This window comes from Otolemur garnettii, unplaced genomic scaffold (assembly GCF_000181295.1).
Source record: "Otolemur garnettii isolate 467f Iridium unplaced genomic scaffold, OtoGar3 scaffold00025, whole genome shotgun sequence".
Classification (NCBI taxonomy): Eukaryota; Metazoa; Chordata; class Mammalia; order Primates; family Galagidae; genus Otolemur; species Otolemur garnettii.
This window is the reverse complement of record NW_003852420.1, coordinates 19,908,636-19,931,400: the sequence shown is the minus strand read 5'-3', so window position 1 is coordinate 19,931,400 and position 22,765 is coordinate 19,908,636. Positions and strand designations below refer to the sequence as shown.

General features: G+C 51.8%; 1 protein-coding gene across 1 annotated transcript in view; it reads right to left on the bottom strand.

Moving 5' to 3' along the window:
• GRIK3 (glutamate ionotropic receptor kainate type subunit 3) overlaps nucleotides 1-22,765 on the bottom strand; it is a 217,971-nt gene that overhangs the window by 22,183 nt on the left and 173,023 nt on the right. Inside the window, exons 10-11 of the mRNA XM_003788164.3 lie at nucleotides 15,746-15,949; nucleotides 1,831-2,054 (exon numbers count right to left, since the gene is read on the bottom strand). Coding sequence (XP_003788212.1) covers nucleotides 1,831-2,054; nucleotides 15,746-15,949 — 428 coding nt within the window. The remainder of the gene's footprint in view (nucleotides 1-1,830; nucleotides 2,055-15,745; nucleotides 15,950-22,765) is intronic.

The window sequence follows — 22,765 nt, the reverse complement described above, 5'->3', positions numbered from 1 at the left end:
TCTCTTCCCTTCTCAGAGGTCTCCTGTCATTCCAGCAGCTTTAGGAATCATGTCTCTTTCAGAAAGTCTCCCCAGACCACGCTTGGGAAAGGGGCTCCTGCTTTCCTAGCAGAAGCAGGCCTGGACTTGGAGGGGATGGGAACTGAGAGGCCGCTGGAGTCTCCAAGGTCGTGGTCGGAGCTCAGAGAGGGGCTCCTGGCTTTCAAAGACTTGTTAAGCTATCAGAGACAGCAGGCTCAGCTGCCACTGGGCCCACCAGGCAGGGTGGCCTTGGTTGCAACAGGCCCATGCTGTAGCAGCACAGGGCTTGGGGGCAGGCTGATTGCACCAGCACAGCCTTCCCTTTGGTCTCTCTCTGTGTGGGAGGAGGGAGAGGAAGAGAGCAGAGTGGAGGGAAGACTTTCAAAGAAGGCTCAGGAGAAAAAAAGGCAGAAATACCAAGTCCTTGGATCTCAAATTGCCTCTCCAGAGAAGTCTCTCTACACACTTTGTTAGGATTTAGAGAGAGAAAAAAAAAACCAGATGAGGGGCTGGGGCTGCTGCTGGCCGGAAGGGGCAGAGAGCCCAGCTGGAAAGAGCTGGGCCCAGCAGCCACTGGTGTGGCACGGAGTGACCTCGCCTGCCACCTATTGCTTGTGTAGCATTGGCAAGTGAGACTTTCTGAGCCTCGGGTGTCTCCTCTTCCAGGGAGGCCTGAGAAATGTGCAGAACCTCCTCCCATCCCCGCCAGCAAGGTGCACTCTGCCTCCCCACGTGAACAACCCAATGTGTGAGCATGCTGCTAGCACGCATCCCAGACAGGGATGGGGGTGTGCACCATGTTTCTGCATGTGGGTATGTGTGGGAGTTCATGGGGCACGGTTTGTTTCCTATGCTGTGGTGGGTTAGACAGACCCAGCCTGTTTCCCAAGTTCTAAGCCACTCAGTGCGCTGGGTCTGCTATACCAGCTGCCTGGACCAAGGGGTTATGAAATAAAAGAAAATCTTAAGACTTCCTCTATCCCCCATGACCGACTGAGTGGACCCCCTCTTAGCCAAGGGGATTCCTAAAACTGAGTGGCTAGCTGTGAGAAAGGAGATCAGACATGCCTGACCATGCCCCCCTCCATTTCATAGAGATGTCCTTTGTGACTCATGAATGGGCCTAAGGCTATGCAAGACCTACCTGCAGGTCCTCAGTATACACGACGAACCACTTGAATTGGGCATATGTCCTATCCTATGTCTCTGATTAACAGACGCTTATTTGCTTGGTCTCTCAGACAAAGCCTAACTCTTTCAGCCAGCTGTCAGCTAAAGAATCTTTAAAGCTACCTGTAACTCGTAAGCACCCCTCCCTTTGAAATGTCCCACCTTTTCGGGCCATACCAATGTGTGCCTTCCACATACTGATTATGACTTTACCTGAAATTCCTGTCCCCCTGAAATGCATAAAACCAAACTGTAACCCCACCACAGCGAGTCCACTTGCTCAGGACTTCTGAGGTGAGGGTCCAGGTCACAGTCCTCAAAATTGGCCCAAATAAACCTCTTTAAATTACTGTACAGAGTATGGCTTCTTTTCCCTTGACAGGATGCAGCCTTGGGCATCTCCAAGCCTGCAACAGCTGCATCCTAGAGCCACAGACACAGCCCACGGTGAGGACCAGGTGATTCAAACCTAGAGGGGGGCATAGAATGAATGGAGCGAGACCAGCAGGGATTCAAAGTAAAGGGACACCAAGGAGGAGAGAGGAGGTGACCCAGCACGGGCCTGGGCCTTGTGCCTTGGGTGCCCGGCTCTCTAAAGCTTCAAAGTTGGGCCGGAGCTGTGGCTTGGGATTGACTTACCTGGCTATGACAAAGAGGACACAGCTGACACCCAGGTAGGCAAGGAGCACATACATCCAGATATCCGGGGACAGGGGATTGAGGAAGGAGAAGACGCTGGGGTTGGTGCCATTGGGCTTGCGATACAAGATGCTCACACCGAGTGTCATGAAGGGCTTGGAGAAGTCAATGGCCTTCTCTCGGACATGGGTGATGGTCAGGGGTGCCACGGCCAGATCTGCCTTCTGCAATGGGACACAGACAGACAGACAATGAGCCAAACCTCAGATTAGCAGGGCACAGAACACCCTTTCTGGAGGAAGAGAGAGGAGGGGAGGGTCAGCTGTCTGAGCCCTCAAGTCACTTAACTGGGGAGACAATGCAGGGTTAGATGTAACCTTCGTTCTTCAAGAGCTCTTGGCCTTGAGGGAGAGGATGATGGTGAACACTTGTAGAGGGTGGAAACCTATTAAAGCTGTGGCCACGTGGTCCTTTCTTAAAATGATGCTTTGTCAAATAAATACAGTCCAACAACCTACAGACATTTAAAAATAGCTCGCGTTCTTTATTCATGTCTTTCCAACACCATGAAGAGGACACAGAATCCACCACAATCCTTTCCATTCCCATCCATTTCTTGACTACTTCACCCCATTCTGAATAGTTTACAGATCCTAAAAGTCCTCCCCAAACTGGCTGGGCAAAGATAACACCTCCTTGGAGGGTGAGGGCCGGTGAGAAACTAAATAGGCAAGTCCTGGGTCCTCATTTTACCCTGAGTGGCGTGGAGGGAGTGGGGCAGGGTGAGGAAGCGCCTGTGTTCATAAAGTTTAGCCCATTGCCATTTTAATGAACAGTTTAAACTTCTGCTTCTTTGGTCCGGGTTTTTCCTGACTAAAAATCTAAACTCCTTCATTCCCATCCCATCTTCCCAGACGCATCCCACTGGTCTCCTCCGTGAGGGCCCATTAAACTCCTTCGTGTTCACTGTGTTCCCATCTTCACCTTCCTCTGCCCTGTTTCTCGCCCTCTCTCTGCTGCCCAATTCTTACCACCTTCTGTATTCCTTTGCAAATGTCATCTCTTCCAGAAACCCCCCTGACAGCCTCCAGTGTTAAACTCCCATGGTGCTCACCCTGTCCCACGGTAAGGGCCCAGCCTGCTGTCTGGATGCACTCTGAGCCTCACGTGACCTCATATCTGATCTGCTTCTTTGCCTGTGAGTTCCTGAGCCTGGCTGCAGCTAAGGCGGCTTCCCTGCTCCTTTTCTTCATCCCCAAGCCCCATCTCAGCCTCTGGAATATTTGTTAATTAATAATGTTCCCCTCTGAAAGGCTGCCTCTTGGGGTCCCGCGGATATTTACACCTTGGAACGTGGACAATTATCAATTCCCTTACTCAGGACGGGCAGGAGGGAAGAGGACTGGGTCCTAAAATGCCAGCACTGAAGTTCCTAAGCCAAGGCAGGAGGCTTGCTTCTGAAACCCCCTCCCAAGGCAATGCCACTAAGCAGCCACCCCTGATGGTCTAGCCTCATTCATTCATTCATTCATTTCCACTAGGCACTCAGGATATAGAGCTGAGCCAAACAGACATGGTTTCTCCCTTCATGCAGCTTATAGTCCAGCAGGGAAGATGGACATTAACCAAACTGTTTGCCAAATGGCGGCTGTGAACGCTATCTGACTTCGCTTATCTTAGAAGTCGGAACTAACAGTCCAGCCCAAATCGGACTTCAAGGAGCAAAGGGCTGGCCTTGGCAAAGCCTCAGCTTTTGGACAGTTCTCCAGGTGCCCCGGCTTGGAGGAGCTGGAAGGGACACTCACAACTCTGATACAGCTCACCCTAGTGTGCTCCTTCTCACAGCTGCCCCCGAACCCTACCACTCACACTTACAACCCAAAGGGTTCAGTGGACTTCAGGATCTGGAAAGACAGGGAGGGGATTATACTGGGACCTTCCTTTTGCACATTTCTGAATGTGTGAGTTGGAACTCGCCTGGCTTTGAAGGCAGAGGAAGAAGGACTGGGAAGCTACTGCCGCTCCTCCTCCTAGCGCCCTCTCAGTTCAGGTGTGCAAAGGAAAGTGAAAAAGGAGAGAGAACTGTCAGGGAGGGTGCAGAGTGTCTCAGGTGTTTGCTGAAGACCTACTATGCATGGGCCCTGAGCCAGTCTGGTGAGCAGGAGACCAGACCCTGTGGTCATGGAGCTTTCAGTGGAGTGAGCCCTTGCTAGCAGCTGTAGATAGGATTCCTGCGGGGAGTGGGTGCCTGGGTAGGACAGCCTGGGAGGTCTCTTTCAATCCTGAAATCTTAAGATCCTCTATGATGCTGATGTGACATGGATATAAAGGGCCTTTGATTTCTGAACTTGGCCTCCCTCAGCCCTGTCCCTTCAGTGATAGTGTCAGTGGACCATGTATATGAGGATAGTCCCCAAAGACTATAATACCATATTTTCACTGTACCTTTTCAATATTTAGATATGTTTAGATACAGAAATACTCATTCTTGTGTTACAGCTGCCTGTAATATTCAGTACAGTAACATGCTATCCAGGTTTGCAGACTAGAAGCAATAGGCTAGACCATATAGCATAGGTGTGCAGTAGGCTAGACCATCTAGATTTGGGTAAGTGCACTCTATGATAGCTGCACAATGACAAAAATCACCTAATGATCCATTTTTCAGAATGCACTCCATTGTTAAGTGACACTTAACTACATGTGGCCTTGGGAGGCTCAGTTCTGACTCTAAAGTTGTTACCATTGCTCAGAATGCATTTGGAAATCATCTCTGGGAATGTCCTCCGGGGCTTGGAAGAACCTCAAAGCCAATGGTGGTGAATTTCCTTTGACTTTTGAGGGCAAATTGGATAAGAGAGTTATGACCGGGAAATCAAGGCGTTTGCAGCTAACACTTATTTTTACCCAAAGTGTTTAAGGGCTGGCAAGGAAGCCAACCACAGGGCCACAGGCCCTCTTTCTTCAGAATCTCCCTGTCACTCCTTCTGCCCTCCAGGGTTGAGAGGTGGAGATGTCCATGATATTCTGCGTCTACAGCAGCCAGACAGCTGGCCCCCGTGGCCTTGACCAGGGACCTCAGCTCTATGTTCTCCCGTGGGCTTCAGGAAGGCTGGAGTTCTTCACTTCACCTTTGGTTTATGCAGGAGATACTACATTTCACCGTTGGTTACAATTTCCCTGAAAAAGGCATTATTTTGTCCAACTTCCCTTGAAAGATCGGAACAGATGTCAGCCTTTGCCGTTTCAGTTCATTACTCAGAATGAAAGGCCCGATCTTGGCAGGTTCTTCTCACTTGCGCAAGTTTTCTTTGAGAATGATTCATAAAATCATAGGCTGTCAGGGCTGGATGAGAGAACTTCAAGTCTATTCGAGAGGATACATCTACTCCAAGCTCACCATTTTTTAATTGAAGGAAACTGAGGCTTGGAGACGTTCCTTTGCTGTCATCCGGACAGTACTCACGTCCTCGAACAGCAAGCCTCTAACCTGTCCAGCACTTTCGCGTGTCCTATGGGTGATTTGTCGGCCCCTCCCGCACCACTGAGGATCCTTCTGCACATTTTCTAAATCTCTGGACCAGGCAGGATGGGCTTCCCAGGACACTGCTACTCCTCGGTTAGCAGCTCTCCCTTACTCAGAATCTGTTGGGACCCTTGTGGCTCCAGCCCCTCCCACTCTCCTATCCTTACATGAGGCCACCAGCCCCCAGAAGTGAAGGCAAGAATTATTTAGCCAGTGACAGCTCCACGTGTTGGCCCTCAGTATCCAGGCTACTAATTGATGGCTGACTGCTAATTGAACCCTGCCTTGTACTCTAGAGTGAAACCAGGACCCCCTCCTGCAAGGTTCTAGGGATGGGATTGTGACTGTGACCCCAGTTCTGGCAACTTGTCACTGGTCAGATTTCCCTTAGGGCAGAGGTCCTCCCTGGGGACTAAGATCTGGCCCCTGCATCCCAGGTTGCTACCTGTGTCTGGTGCCCCAAGTACAGTCTCCACCAGGTAGTTAACATCATCACTGTACTCCAGACGAGTATAGGGTAGTTGACTTAGGCCAGGACAGATTTGTTTAGAACTGGTTAAGTGCAGCCAGGCACAGAGGTTCACACCTGTAATCTTAGCACTTTGGGAGCTCAAAGTGGGAGAGAATGGCTTGAGGCCTAGAGTTTGAGACCAGGCTGGGCAACAAAGCAAGATCCCATCTCTATAAAAAATAATAGAAAAAATTAGCCATGTATGGTGGTGTGCACCTGAATTCCAACTACCTGGGAGGCTGAGGCCGGAAGATTGCTTGAGCACAGGGCGTCAAGGGTGCAGTGAGCTATGTTAGTGTCATTGCACTACAGCCTGGGGAATAGAACGAGACCTGGTCTCCAAAAACAAACAGGTCAGGCAGAGTGGTTTATACTTGTAATCTTAGCACTTTGGGAGGCTGAGGTGGATTGCCTGAGACCAAGAGTCTGATACCAGCCTGAGCAAGAGCAAGGCCCCATCTCTACAAAAATTAGAAATGTTAGCTAGGTATAGTGGTGGGTGCCTGAGGTCCCAGCCACTTGGGAGTGTGAGGCAGAAGAATTGCTTGAGCCTGGGAGTTTGGGGTTGCAATGAGCTATGATGCTGCTGCTGCACTTTATCCTGGGAGACAAAGCAAGACCCTGTCACAAACAAACAATCTGTCGAGTGGCTGAGTGAGTACTTGGACCCAGTTCATTGTGATCTTAAAGTCCAACGTCTTACCACTCTATCATACAAGCCATTTGTAATGGGTTGAATTGTGTCCCTTCAATTATCTTCAAACAAAAGTCATACCGAGTTAGGGAGGGTCCCCAACCCAATGCCTAGTGACCTTGTAAGAAGAGAGGACACACAGATGCACACAGGGAAGGGCATGTGATGATGGAGGCAGAGATAAGAACAATGCAGACAGAAGCTGAGGAACACCAGGACTCCCACTGCAGCAGAAGCCAGAGGAGAGGCATGGAACAGATTCTCCTTTGGAGACTCCAGAAGGAGCCAGCTCTGCTGACACCTTGATTTCTGGCCTCCAGAACTCTGAGAGAGTGGGTTTCTGTTCAGCCACGTGCTTTGTGGTCGTGTGTTGTGGCAGCCCTAGTATTCTAATGCACCTGCCACTTAACCCCTGTGCATGGTGCATGGGGCTCCTTCCACGTCCTGCTCCCCACCTCACAGCAAGCTCATTCCAATGGGCAGACTTTCTGGCTGGGCCCCCCCTGCCTTGTCCTGAGCCCAGTGCTGCATTCCTAGGGACCTGAACTTGCTGCTGGCTCCGGACCATGGGGCTACCCAGCATAAATTTTTCACTGCCTGCTTTGGGGGCCCCCGAGCTGTAGGAAGCTACTGATACACCCTGCTTCCCCTTAGGCCCCACTGCTGCCCGAAAACCAGCCTCACTGCTGCCGTGCATACAGGACTCATTCCTGGGCTTCTGCCTGCTGGCTCCCTGCCCACATCTCTCGTGTGTTCATCACGGAATTCACCTTCCGCTTTTTCCCCCAAATGGTGTTTCTCTAAGCCAGACTCCCCCATGCTAATTAAAATAGGTTAGGACTTTTCAGTGCTCTTAGGATAAAAAATTCTTACTAGGGGTTGCTTGAGTCACACATCTTCTAGCCCACTGCTGTCCCAATTGAACTTTCTGCAGTGGTGGAAGAGTTCCACATCCACACCATGCAATATGGTAGCCACGAGCCACAAATGGTGTCAACCACTTGAAAGGTGGCTTGCGTGACTGAGGAACTGAATTCACACTTCTATTTAATTTTAATTAATGTGTAAGTTGAATTTTAATAACACTGCACGGCTGGTGGTGGCATGTGCCCCCTGGTGCCACCTTTGCGTCGTGTCACCTGTCCTCTTCCTGCCACTTCCTTTCTGATCTCCCACTCCACGTAGTCTCCCTTGCACACCTCCACTCTCATCCTCCCCAAACTCTTTGTCTAGCAGATGTCTACTTCTCTTTCAGATCTCAGCTCAAACATCATTCCCACAGACAGTCCTCAGAGGAAATCAGGTCTCCCTGGTGACTACGCTCAGCGCACCAGGCACTTTCAGCTCCTGGCACTGATCGTGGCTGTGATTTTAGAGGAATTGGCTGATTCTCTGGGTCGTCTCCCTCCCCTGGATTGTGAGCTCATGAGAGTGAGGCCAGAACCTGTTCTCTTTTCATGGTGTGTGCCCCATGGCTAGCGAGGTGCCTGGCACATAGTGGGCCCTTGGTGGAGATTCTGGGAATGGAGAATTAGGATGTTGTTGGTTTAGAAGAGATACCGGGCCAGCACATCCTCAGAGTCAGCAGGCTGGGCACACGGCAGCTTACAGCAGGGGAAAACAAGTCATAAATGTGTCTGCCACTCACCCACCTGCCCCTAAGCTTAAGAAAACACTGTGGCTTTGAAGGGCCACAGGCACCACTGACGAACCAATATCCTGAACAACTCACTCATCTGGACAGAGGGGAAACGGGTGTTAGTATACGCTTGAGTGTCAACCAAAGGGCTTCCTGAGCTGGTAGCCTTGCTGCCTGACAGTGAGGAGACATGTGTGTGCCTTTCCCAGGCCTGGGAGAAGTGCCCAATTCCTGAGGCCCAGCAGGCTCCACCCTGTGAGGCAGATGGGGCAGGTCTTCCCTGCTTCTCAGTCCGGGGGCCCTGGGATGGATGCACCATAGGCTCCATCTCCAGCTGATCCCACTGTCACAGCCCTGTCATTGCAAGATCTCTGCCCTTACCCTACACATCCTTGACAGTTGTATCTGCCTAGATAGGGTAGGGCTTGCCCTTGAAAAGTCTCAGGGAGCTGAAGGCAGTGAGCATCCTGTCCCCAAAGACAGGTCCCAATAATACACCTACGTGGCCCCCTGCACTGGTTCTTAGCGCTTTGTCACAACTGAATTTTATTTGCAAGTCACTGTTTAATATTTAGCTCCTCTGCCAGCATATAAACTCCAGGAGGGCAGGGATTAAGCTCTTTTGCTCACTGATCTATCTCCGGGGCTTAGCTCAAAGTCGGGCTCAATCACATTTGTTGGAAAAATGAACATGCAAACACTCCTGCCCCCACCCCATAGTCTGAGCTCTGGTCCCAGGTGCCCTGCTTGGCATCACTGTCCCCTGCCCTGCCACCCTCTGCAAGTGGAGCCTGCTGCTGGCCCTTGCTGAGCTCACCTGTAACTTGCTACTACCGTCTTCAGACCTGTCAGTGGATCCCCAGCACTGAGAGCCTCCACCTGCCCTCATTGCCCACCTCAGTCAGGTCCTGGTGGCATCCTCGGTCCTACACAGCTGCCCAGTCACCACCCCGGGCAACTTGGCTGACCTGGGGAAGGTCTTTCTTTGAAGCCCCCTAACCAGCCTGCATTAGTCCACCCAGGACTCTGCCTTGCCCCCTGGTGAGTCCCCAGCATGCCCAGGCTCAGACAGCAGGCTCAGGGAGAGCCTTCCCTGGTCTTGCAAGTAGGGGCTGGGACCAGTGCCCACAGCTGAGAACCAAGGTCTCGGCCCTGGTTGGGACAGGTCTGCTTCCCCATGGGAGTTAGTGGGGCAAAGGTGGTGTCTTTTTCTGGAAACAAAGTCTCACTCTGTTGACATCATAATTCATAGCAACCTCAAACTCCCCAGCTCAACTGGTGCCCTTGCCTTAGACTTCCAAGTAGTTGGGACTACAGGCACACACCACCACACCCAGCTACTTTTTCTAATTTTTGGTAGAGATGGGGTCTCACTCTTGTTCAGTGTAGTCTTGAACTGCTGAGCTCGAGCAATCTACCTGGCCCTTAATGATGGTGTCTTTGATACCAGGTCTTCTCATCACACCTGTTAACCTACCTGGAGGCTGACCTACCTAGTCATACCAGTGTGGGGGAACAGTTCTAAGTCCAAGTCCTCCTTCACCAGCCCTCATTACCATCCTCTGCTTGTTCCAGGGAGGCAGACATGACCCAGACTCACTCCCTGGAGGTTCCTGACTGTTGCTGGCCAAGAGACCCCTGCGTCTTGTAAGTCTGCAGGATCTTCCTCTGGGGTTTCCTGTTATGGGTCACAGTAACTCCATCTGCTCTATGATCCACAGGACCTGACAGCCCAGGCCAGGAGCCAGGGAAAGTCTCCTCCTGGCCACATCCCTTGCTCACACACTTGTTGAATCTAGTGCTGTTTTCTCCACTAGAATGCAAAGTCCTGAGGCTCAGGGAAGGGATCCTGCCTGCTTTGTTCACCACTGTATTCACAGCACCTCGCACAGGGCATGACTTAATAGATATATTGAATAAATGAGTAAATTTATCAGTGGGTCCTCCAGCAAGCCTTCCCTCAAAGTGCCACCCTGCAGTATACAGAGGGACACACCAGTAGTCATGAGGAGTGTCTATAGACGATCACCCAGCCAGCTGCCAAGCTTAACCCTTAGTGCTGTGGCCGCTGATCATCCCGGCAGATATCACTCTAAATAGTCACGTATATCTGAAGAGATGGGTAACAGATGTGAGAAATTCATGTGTTAGCTGACAGGTCATGTCCCTTTGGTTCACACACAGACCTCCTGACAGCAAGAAAGGATTGGTGTGGCTTTCCCATGCCTGGAAGAACTAAGTTCCTGATTCCAGAGTCCCCTGGGGACAGTTCTGTGCCTGTCAGGGGGTTCAGAGGGTATTTCCAGCTCCAGGCACACTCTGAGGGAGGTGTCCCCACTGCCACCTCTAGAAGCATCCCTTCTCCCCACTCCTTGTGTGTCTGCATGGGTTTGTCCACCCAGGGCCAGTCAACGCCCCAGGGCTCCAAGAGCTCAGCTGCAGTCTCCATAGCCCCGACCGGGTGCAGACTGCAGCAGCACCACGCCTTGCCCAGGTTTGCCAGAAACACACCTGGGACGCGTCTTCCTCGTTTAAGGCCAAATCACTGCCTTGTGGTTCATACTCCCAGCACCCCTGTACACCCCTTTGTAGCACCGATCAAAACCTTGATAAAACTTCACTTGTCTGACTGATGCATTGTTTGTTCCTAGAAGGCCAGAGTAATATCTGCCTTGATCACCTCCACCTCTAGTGGAGGGACCCCTTTGGGGACCATTTCTGAGCCTCTGGCTCTGCCGGCCTCAAGCAGGCACAATCTGACAGCAGCTCACCTCCAGCCTTCCATAGACGCTGCTGCAGGATCCTGATAGCTCCCAGGGCCCCCCCGCCAAACCTCAAACGCATGGAAGTCAGTGGCCGCGTCACCCCAAGACATGGTCCTGATCTTCCAGGGTACAGACCCACTGACTGAGCCATTGGTCAGACTTCATGGTGACCTGCTCAATCCTGGGTCTCACACTGGCTTCCCCCCTCACTGTCCCCTCACCTCTCGCTCTCTCCTGACTTTGCACCCCCTAACTGAGTGGTGGCACAAGCCCCTCCCTCAGGATCTGCTCTCAGTAGGTGTTGTTGACCAGATGAATGAGAGGTGACAACCAACAGGGGATGTGTGGGTTCCACTTGCTCCCTCTAGCCTCGGGTTCCCCCAATACTCCAAGAGAGCCCTTTTGCTCTCCTGTGCTCTTTTTCTGGACTCTGACCCACTGCCAGGTTCTTCCCAGGCCTTTCCCTAGGCTGGTCCTGGCAGACAGTTCTATATTGACTCTCAATGGGGCAGCAAGTCTTTCCTGAACCCCTAACCTGCTCACCTGGTCCTCAGATCCTGTGACACCCCAAGCCTCTCCCCGAGTTCTTTAGTCACTGCCCTAACAAGCACCACCCTTGCTGTTCGTGTTTCCCCTGTCCTCTGCTGTCCTGTCCAGGATGCTGACCTGCCCCAGGTGAGCTCCCAGCATGCCTTGCTTCTAAGTGCACTGGCTTAGCCTACGAGAGGTTTGGACAGATCTTTCCCTGGTCACACAAATGGGGGTGTAGGGCTCCTCCTCACACCCATGCACGTAGGCCAGAACTAAGAGCTAGTTCTTGGTTGGAAGACAGGAGACACAGTGGGCCATGGGGCTGACCTTATGCCTCCCCTTGCACACTGTGGCTGGGAAGCCAATGAGTTATACCCCCCACAGCTGCATCTCTGGACAGGTGTGCAAGTCCATGTGCTCATTCACCAGTGCTTGCTTGGGGTGTGTCCAGCCTGGTGCCAGGCTTTGGAGCAATGTCCACATTTGGTCCATCAAGTGCTCACTGTCTGGAAGGAGAATCAGGCAGGGCAATGGGCACGTCCAGCTGTGCACTCTCCCTGGTCTACATGTGGTGTTACAAAGAAGCAGAGGGGACCTGTGGGTGGTGCCAAGGCCTGGGGGGAATGACTTATGACCTCTTGACACCCTCCTGCCCTTTTCTCCCTCCATCTGCCCACTCCTGTGCATCAAGGACCTTGGAGGGCAGCTAGGACAGGATTCTGGGTCTCTGAGGGTAAAGTCTGAGGCCGGGAGCACTCAAGGACTATTCCAGGGCTGACTCCATACCCTCAGGAGGTCACGCTTGGGTCAACTCACACCTGCTGCTTGTTCCTCACCTCCTTGGTCCCCCTGCAGCATATGACCCTGACCCCTTTCCAGTAGCCTCTCCTTGGGCCTCCATCACCCCATGCTCTCCTGGTGTCCTCCTTCCTTTCCACCTTTGCCAGCCTAGGCACCCTGTAGATTCCACCTTCACTCATCTGTTCAGGGTCCCTCCCTCCCTGCTGTCCCTAAGCAGCCCCTATCTCCACTTGCCAGGTGCCCCACAGGCTGTGCTGACCACCCAAATGCTTAGCCTCCAGCCCTGCTCTCTCTTCTGAGTGCCCAGGCATAGGGCCAGCCACCTACCGGACCCCAATCCAACATGCCCTGAACTGATCTCATTACCTCTCTCAAATCCTTGACTTCCCCAGGGGCCCTTGATCTGGGGATGCCACCACCCCACCCTCCCTAGCTGTCCAGAATAGAATCCTCCCTGCCTCCCACTTCCTCCGTCCAACTGATCCCCACTCTTGTCAGTCCTAATCCTGTCTCTTCCCTGTACATCTACCTTCCTCCTTTCCCCTTCCCACTGGCTCCAGTTTGACCCAGAGGTGAGAAGAAGACTTTTGGTGGGGGGGGGGCACGAGAAAGAGCAGGCAATAAATATGGAGAGATGGGGATTTGGAGAGAAATCCAATTTGGAGGCATCACTGCTCTGTTCAGTCATGTTAGTTGCCCCATAGCTGGGGAAGGTGAGCGGGAGGGGAATCCATTCTCCAGATGCTCCCTCCTCTGCAGCCCTTGGAAGACCACATGGAGCGGCACAGAGGCAAGAAGGGCAAGTCTAGGAAGGGCTTTCCAAGTCCTGCTGGTCAGAGGCTCCACCCAGGGCCTCCGGATGGGCCTCGGGGGGCAGATACTTACAAAGATGGACATTCATCATTTTTATGCCTACGTTCAGACCCTAATAAGGAAGTAATAATGTTGCCGAGCCTTTACCACGCTTTCTATGGGCTAGCAAGAAGACTAATTATCTGACGACACTAATAAATGGTTATGATGTTATTAAAAATGGCACCAAGCTAGGATTAATAGGCTCATCAATTGTAGGAAATCGGGTTTAACAAGGTCCCCTGCATGTCCTGTCAGGGCCCATGGCCTTGATGGATACTGGGCTGCCCAAAGCGCCGCCCAGCTGTGCGGAGGATGTGGATAAGCTTCCCTCGTTTCCCCAGCCGAGGGGCAGCTTAGGGAGGTCTGGCTGCTGCTGGGTCTCTCTGATCACTCCCCCTTCCCACGGCTCTTCAAAGCTCTCAAAACACTGCAGATGCGGTGGGTGGTGAGGCTGGCTCAGCCCTGCTCACTTCCGCCTGTGGCCTCCACTCTCCATGTGATTCCCTTCCCGCCCCGGCCCGCTCATCTCTGCAAATGACAGCCTCCGAGCCCACCCTGAGCCCCAGCATCCAGGCCCCGCTTGCCAAGCACAGGGAGTGGGGAAGATGGAGATGCCTCTGGGGCCTGCTGACTAATTTCCATAATAATTATAGTTATTACTAATGATGGTGACAACACCACTCCCTTCCGTTTATACTGAATTCTACAATCCAGAAGCTGCTTCCCCACCAGTTGTCTCTTCTGAGCTCACAACAAGCTGGGAAGAACGCTGGGCAGGTGTTATTCATCTCACTGTCAGTAGACTAACTGGAGCTCGGGGAGCTAAAGGGCCTTCCTGAAGCCCTCTCCCCAGCCCCCAAGAAATAGCTATAAGGATAAAAATTAAAAAAATATATAGCAAATGTGGATATGGTGCCAACTATGTAATGCACATGTGTTAATTTAATCCTCACAGCAATATTATGGGGCAGGTGTTATTTATATCATTTCCCTGGTACAGATGTGGAAATGGGGACACAGAGAGGTTAAGAAACTAGTCTGAGAACGCACAGCTGGTAAGTGTCAGAGCGAGAATCAAATCCATTGGAGTTCATGCTGTGTACCATTATGCTTTCCTACCAGACTCCCACGGAAGCCTGATTTGCTGGGGCCTTGGAAATGACTCCACTGGGCAGGCTCTGTTCAAGCCTTCATGCCGTCAGCTCCAGCTTTCCTCCCACTTGCAACCTCCAAGTTCTTTGTAGGGCAGCTCCCTTCAGACGGGGGCAGGAGAAGGCCCTGATGCCTCCCGCCCCCACCTGTGAGAGGCGAAATAATAGTGACCCCTAACTTTTGCTTGGCACTTTTCGGGTTGCAAAGATCTGCTGCATGCTCCGCACTCTTCCCTGGCCCCTGGGGTGAGGATGGCTCTTTGTAGAGGTTCTCTGAATCCCAGCTCTATCACTTGCTAGCTGAGCGCCTTCACCTCTCCCTGTCTCTGCCTCCTCATCTGCACAATGGGTGTTAGTAACAGTACTCACCTCACTGGGCTGTTTTAAGGATAAATGAGAGAAGGAACCTAAGGGGTCTACTACAGGTCAGGTCCTTGCATCCACTAGCAGGTCTTTGACAGAAAATGCTGCAGTCACGTTGAGGGCCCCGAGCTGGAAGGCAGGTGATGTTTACTATGCGCCAGAGAGCCTGTGCAGACGGTGCCTCATCTAATTCCCCCAACAGCCTTAGGAGCAATGGTAGTTGTTAATTGCTCCTATTTTAGAAATGAAGAAATTGAAGCTTAGTGAGGATGATGACTGTATACCTAGTAGGTGGCAAGGCTGGGACTTGAATCCCAGGCCTACTGGACCACAGCCTGGGCAGCTAAGAACTGTGATGTGTTTATTTATGGGGTCTGATAAGGCTCCCTCTTATTGATCTTCCTAGGGGCTGGGCCTTGCACCAGCAGTGAGACAATCTTGTGGGGAAGAGGTGTTCCCACGCCCATTTCATGGATGTGGAAACTGCTCAGAGAGGTCGAGTGACTTGGCCCTGTTCCTGGTTCTTCCCCTGTTGTAGTGACCCTAGCCAGTGGCTTCTCCCAGTCTTCCTTTCAATGTCCCAAGAACTCCAGGTCCCTTCCACAGGCTGCTCCTCTCCACCTACCCACTTAGGCCCCTGCTCCCCCATGTTCTCTCCCCAGTGCCAGTCAGAGCAAGGGATGCCTCCTGGGTGCCTGCAGGGGAGCCTTACTCATCCCTTCACCCCAGGCTTCAGCTCCAGACCCAAAGTTACTCGAGGTAGTGACAGGTTTATCTCTGCATCCCAGAGTCTGGTGAAGTGCCTCATGCTGGCACCTCGCACACACGGCCAGGGCATCCTCTGCTGGCCCTTAAAGGAGCAGTCAGCACTAAAAGGCTGAAGGAGCTCCTTGGAGATGCCGGTGGGACTGTGCTGAGTTGGGTAGGGGCTGGTGTGTGTCTGTCTCCTAGAGAGGAATGACCAGGGCAGGCCCAAGGGAGCCCTAGGGTCACATCTCCCAGCCCCCAGGGCCCTGCCTGCCAGGACGCTCAGCCCTTTGGTGTGAGCCATGCTCCGCCAAGTCCCTGCCCCGGCTTACGTGGTCGATGAGCTCCTTGACCATGCCGTTCCACTGGCCCTTGTCGTCCTGCGCGCCATACTTGCCATCTTCTACCAGCCGGATCTCGTAGGAGAAGCCCAGGATGTGGGCCAGCTCCTTCAGCAGGTCAATGCAGTAGCCCTCGAACCGGTCGTTGCCATATAGGGTCCTGTCCGACTTCCGGAACATGACAAAGGGCTCCTCCTGCAGGGACAGATGGAAGGGGACTGCCGAGCTCTGGGTGGGCAGGGGAGCCTGGGCCAGAATATCTGCTGGTGTTGGTATAAAACCATTTTGGGGGTGGGGCAGTCAGACTAGTGGCCTGTCAGGTCAGGAGAGGGAAAGCGCTTTCCAAGAGCTTGGCTGGAACCTCACAAGCGGCCACCTACAGCAGCCCCTGGGACAAGGTGGGAACTCAGTACTGATTGAATTGCCCAGTGGCTACAGAACAAGCGAGCAAGCAGTGGAACTGGGCTTTGAACTGAAGACCGCCTGATCCCAAAGGCCACGTTCCCTCTGTTGGGCTAGTAACACAGGCTTCATAGAATGTGGTCTCCGGACAAGGAGCAACCACAGCACCTGGGAACTTGTTAGAAGGCACATTCCCAGGCTACACTCCCAACCTAACTGAGCCAGGACCTCTGGGTGGGGCCCAGCAATCTGAGCTGTTAGCATTCCTCCAGGGAATTCTGATGGCCACTCCTGTTTGTGGACGTTGTTGTAGAAAGCCCTTCTGACAAGTACCCGCCCTGACTGTTCCCCCAACTCCCATTCAGGAGATTAGATCTATATCCTCCCCGATATTGTCCTCTCTTTCCAAGGATCTTCTCCATCTCCTGTGTTAGGATCTGCTGGGCAAGTGATTACTGGCAACAGTGACAGGTGCATCTGTATGTCAGTCAGCAAAGGAGATGATGAGGGCCAGCACAGGGCCCGCAGAGCACCGGGGCTCAGCAGACAGAAGCTGCTATCACCTCCCTTAACCTTAATGCCAACCTTTTGGGGTAGGTATTAATATTCCCACTTTATAGATGCAGAGAGGGAAGTTCATGAGGACAAGTGATTTACGGGGACCCACCCAGCTGGCGTTGAGGGAAGATCTGAACTTGGGTTGGTGTGACCCTCAGAGGGTGAGTTCCATGCTAGAGGCCTGTAGCCTGTGGCACATCTCCCAGGTGGGCAGGTGACCCTCAGGAAAGTTGCCTGTTGGTCAGAGACACTTGTCCTATAGCAGGGTCCCCCACCACAGGCTCTTCCTTCTCCAGGTGAAGGGGAGCCAAGGGAGCACTTTGGACAGGGAATGCTTTGATTTTTAAACACCCCCCTGAAAATCCTGTCAATAACCAGAAGAAGAGGCAGAGGAGGTGGTGGAAAGCAGCTATTGGCTTCAGCCAGCTGAGACACACAGTGAGGAACAGTGTGAGGGCTGATGTGCCGAGGCCCTAGATCCAGGTCAACACGTGGGTCCATCTACCCAGCTTCATTCACAAATCCTGAAAACGAATCTGTGGTGTATCTGCTAACCTCCCGAAAACCCAACATTTATTGACGTCCTATTATGCACCAGGCACTGATTTCAACTCTGTCATAGACTGTTTGAGATCAGCCTCATGAGCTTGCAAGATACTGTCGTTGTCCTCATTGGATAGATGAGGAAACTGAGGCTCAGAAAATCTCACTGAATTGCCCAAAGTCACATAGGCGTTGAACTGCATTTTGAGGGAATCCAGTTCCAATCCTTTCTGGCCAACTGGACCCTCTGCCTGGCTTTCCTTCCTTCTCTGGTCCCTGGAGTCAGACCCTCCTGAGTGAATCTGCATTTCCAGATCCCCAAATCAGGTCAAGAGCTGCCCTCCTCGCACCTGCTCCTGGACAGCGACTTGAGTCTTCTTTGATTCCTTTGGGCCTCCTTTTTCAGTCCCTTGCCCCATCTCTGCCTGTAGCTCTTCTGTCTCTTCCTGTAAGCCAGCTTTCCTCAAACCCACCTCAGCACCCCCATGGGCTGGCTGCCTCATGCCTTCAGCTGATGGTGATAACCATGAGCTAACAAACACATCCAAACCGGGAAGCTCAGGTCTGCACACCCCTGTAAGGCACATACTGGACTCATGGCATCCTCTCAATTGGCAGAGCCATTCCCTGGGCCTCATGGGCCTCTGAGGAGAGGTGAGCAGTGGGAGGCCCCAGATGGAGACCTCATCAGAGGTCCTAGGAGCAGAAACTTGCCAGTAGGGCCTATGTGAGATTTCAGCCCTGCTCAGCCTTTTAGTTGGTGTTCTTGTGCAGTGAACAAGCTGCACCACCATACCTGGTGGCCCTGACGTCAGTTCAAAGAAAGAATTAGAGGGAAGATATCATCTTTCCCAGGGGACCTACCCACCACATACAAAATCCTAGACAAAATCTATTGCCTTGTGTAATATGGGGGAAATAACAGAACCTAACTTACAAGGTTGTTGGGAGGATGAAATGAGTCCATCAGTGACAAGCACTCAGCATAGTGCCTAACCGATGTGAGCTGCCAATATTATTATTAATAATAGTATCAGCATCAGCATCACTTCCTTCTTCCTGTATAACTAGTTGGCCAGTTACTTCAGTGACCTTTCCAGACTAGAGACCACTCCCAATGTCATCAAAGGCGGAAAATCACGGCTGGTAGTGGAAAATCATTTCGGGAAAAGTCCCTGAGATAGCTCACTTCCTGACCCTCTCCACGTGCCCCTCCCTGGCCCAATCCTCTAAAATTAGCACTTCATTTGTGAAGCCACCACAGCCCCAGAATCTATACATCTCCATATAAATACGCTGCCTTCGGAGCAGCTGTAAAATGCCATTAATTTCGGGAAGTGCTTTGCGGATGGCATACATATTTAACAGCCAAAGCCCAGAGCATTAAAATGGTGCTCGCCTTAGTAATGTGTCTCTAGACCTGCAACATTTCCTAGGGGGTAATTCTGAACTCCGCCAACTACTTATTCATGGACTATTTCACAATTTATTACTGGAAATGTCCAGACAGCCAATTCACAAGCTCTCTCGGCTGCTAATCGATTGCTCAGTGAAGGTGCCCTCAATTTCATAACTTCACGCTCTCCTATTGCTCTGGGAGAACAGCCGGAGGAGCAGGGGTAATATTTCTCTTCAACAAGTCACAGAAAACAAGGGTCCAGAAAAATAACCGTTTCCAACTTTCCACGGCCAGGGCTCCTGGTCTGGTTTCTCCAGGATCACTTTACACCCATGTGAAAGCCAGGCCTAGTGCTCAGCTTCTCGCAGCAACAGGACTGGTGGAGTTGAGTGGGGGGGATTACGGGGGTTGTCCTCAAGTGGAGAAGGGTCCAGGGCAGAGCTACCTGAGAGCTACGTTCCCAAGCCCTCCTCTGACTCAGGCAATATCGACCCACATTCACACATGCGTGCACATGTATGCACAAGGGCCCTGGCACACATCACATCCACCACATTCTCAGGTGTTGGGTCTGCTAACCCTGCCCATCAGGACCAGGGCAGAGCATTAGACCTGTCCTCCCAGCAGAAGGGGCCTAAAAAAGTCCCCTGGCCCGGGATGGTTCTCCCAGCCCATGTTCCAGCCTTGACTCTTTCCCTTTCCTGCTGCTGGGTGCTGAGGGTCCAGCCTGCCTGGCAGTCGAGTCTATGTGGGTCACGATGTGCACACGGCACAAATGCACCCATCAGTGAGGACCCAGGCACCTGTGCGTGGCCAGTCCCACACCCACACACATACTCACAAGCACGCCGAAACCTCTGCTCACATCAGCAGCCAAAGGAGCCCTGAACCTTCAAAAGCAGGCCCTCAGGAGCGGGTCGGGTGTGTTTTTTCAGTGTGTGAGCTGAGGTTTGGGCAGATGAATTTTTCATGAGCTCAAGGAAGAGCGGAACCAGAACAGAGGATGGGGCTGGGTGGGGAGCGGGCGGGGGAGGGCAGGCTTCCACGCTCCTGCTGCTGCTGTTTCAGTTCTCAGAAATGGGAGGGCTTCCTGCGGCTCTGATGGGCCAGAGAGGGCAGTGTCAGGGCTCTTTGTCCATCCGCCTGTCCAGGGCATGGCATCCTCAGCACCTAACTTGGGGCTCAGGGTAGGGGAGATTGGCAAAGTGGGTTTGGGGACAGCCCACACAGAGCTGCTGCTTTCCGCCTTTGCCAGATTCCAGGGAAACGAAAGGGTGGAGAAACCCCTCTCATCAGGGGTCTTGGATCCAGGCCCTTTCTCTAGGGCAGAGCAGTTTGATGTTCCTGTACTGGTACCTTGGGATCTGCCTGTCACTCAAAGTGCTGTTGCCCTGACAACACCCTCCCAGACAGGCAGAGGCTGTGCTCTCAGCAGGAGGTTGTGGCCTGGCTTTCAGGCCGATAAGCATAGGGCTGGCTGCGGCCAGAGCAGACGGGGCTGGGCCAGGCTGGGCCACTCCCCCACTGCCTTGCAACTGTCCCAAAGACCCCAAGCCTGAGATCGTGCCCCAGAGCTCCAGGACATGCAGAGACCATGAGGAGACTTTTGGGAACACTCTCTGAGTGTCCAGAGTAGCTCCAGGTGGCCCTAGACCTGTTCTTGCTGGGAGTGGGCATCTCATTCCCAGGAGGCTCTGAAGATACTTTCAGCTGGACACAGAGAGCTTCCTGTGGACCCTTGTAAAGGCTGGGTGTTACACTCCTTCCATTCCCCTGCCCCACAGGGACAAGCAGAGCTGGCCCCATAGTGATCTCCAGGCAGTGGGGATAGAAAGAGCTGAATCTCGGGTCACTCCCCGACCATGTGAGTATTGACACTTCATGACGGGGTTAAGATGGGTTGGTGGTCCCATCACATGGGCAGTGGGATCTGCTTCAAGTCAGCAGCCATGTCAGAGATCAAGGCAATGGGGCTCAGGGGCAGAGAATTATTGTGATATCAGGGCCAGGAGCTCTGACCATGGCCGAGGCAGGGACTGAGGAGGGTGGTTGATGTGGTGTTTTACTGGAGCTATGAAGGGATGATGAAGTCACAAACCCTAATGCCTTTGGGGACCAGTGGGGGAAACATAAAGGTAAGCAGCAGCCAAGTGTAACCTGCAGACAGTGGTGGGATGAGCCAGGGAATGCCCCCCTGGTCTGAAAGACATTCAAATGCAAACTCAAATTTATAACCTAATGCTCCCTGTGCTGGAGATCACCTCTGTGGCCACAGTGAAGTTCAGTTGTTGGTGAAGTTCAGACCGATGGCCAGAAGCAGAGGTTTTCTCTAGAACTCTCACTGCATGTTGTATTAAGCCTGAGCTCACTGGGGACTGGATTTGTAATCAATAATAACGAAGAACACTAACAGCTATCGCTTAGCACTCACGCTGTACCATTTCCCTTTGTTAATCTGTCATCCTCTCAACTCTGTGAAGTAGGTATCATCCCTTTTGATCTTCTCCCTTTTTCAAATGGAGAAACTGAGGCACAGGGTGGGTAAGTTCAGGGTCCCACAGTAAGTCAATAGTAAAGCCAGGATTCAAGGGCAAAGGTGTGTGTCCTTAATCATCACCGATTGTCCTGCATGTCCCAAAGAGCTGCTAGGCTCCTGTTTGCTTGAATGCTGGGGGGAGGGAGGTACAGATGGCGCTGTGACCAGGCTGTAGGCCAAGAGGGGCTTCTCGCCTTCCTAGTCCCCCGTGATGCAAGATGCTGGGGGTGGGGACTCCATGGAAGATCGGAGACTTTTCCAAGAAATTGCCAGTATTGACAAGGAAGCTGTGAGTATTCATAGGTCGAGAGCTCGGGGTGGCTGCTGGATTCTTCCTTCGCTTGGGCAGAAAAATCCCCAGTGCCTCTGCAGAAGGGTTTTATGCCCTTGAACTCAGGCTGCTGCCATTTCAATAAAATTTAACCCCTTGGTCTTTCAAGATGCTCGCATTTTGCATCCTTCTGGTACACCGTTATCTTTAGCTGGCCTCTTATTGTTCAGAGTATTGTTTTGTGACTGAATCACCTTACCTCACTTAATCATCTCTCCTCCTCATCTCTTAAAATCGTACTAGTTTTGCCTTCATTAAAATCTTCTTGCCTCATGAAAAGTGTTTTATTTATATCTCACCTTCTATGCAGCCCTGCTTTTAATCTTTTACCACCTTTTTATTATTTTATTTTTACCCTTTTATATTTTAGCTTTGTCACACTTTTATCCTTTTGCTTTTTGACATTTTGGTTTTACATTTTTTACCTTGTCTAGTCGGAGCTATAAATTATTTAATTTTTCGTCTTTCTTAATATCTTCCCTTTCCATCTCATTTCTCATCTTCATTTTCTCTTTATTCGTCTCCTTTTAACCTTTTAATTTTGTTCCCTTTTAATGCTCTCCCACCTTTTCTATTTTTATCTGCATCAACATTCCTTTAACTGTATGTGAGCCTTCTCTGACCCCTCTGCTCTTCTTATTTGTTTATTTTTATCTTTCACAGTTTTTACATGGCAGTTTTTTCCCCGTTCCTTCTGAGATCTTTTCACTTATTGAAAAGTCTGATTTCTATACTTGCTTAATTAATAAAAAGTTGCTCAATAAAGTTGGGCAGCATGTGTGGTTGTCAGGAAGGTGACTAGCAGGTGGGTCTTGCCCCAGAGAGGAGGGCAGGTGTCTCTCCAGGTCACCTCTCAGGCTTTCCCAGCAGCTTGTCTAGAACCATCATGAGCTCTCTGTCACCTTAAACATGGATGCTCTCGATGATCATAGCCTTGGGGGCTGATGAGGAAAACCACAGGCTAAAATCCTTCTCTAGGTGCTGACAACACCCTGGTGTCTGCCACTGGCCAGGACTCCTGGATTTCCATGACATCCACCACTCAGCCACAGAGCACAAACGTGGTGCTTTACTAAGGTGACCAGATTTTAACATTGGTAAAGCGGGACACCATTGACAGGGGAGGGGCAGGTGGCGGGTGGGCGGGGCCTGACAACAATGCAAACTTTGATAAGCAGTTCTCAACAATTATTTGTTATTATTAAAGTTTAACATTATAAAATTAACAAAAATAATATAAAA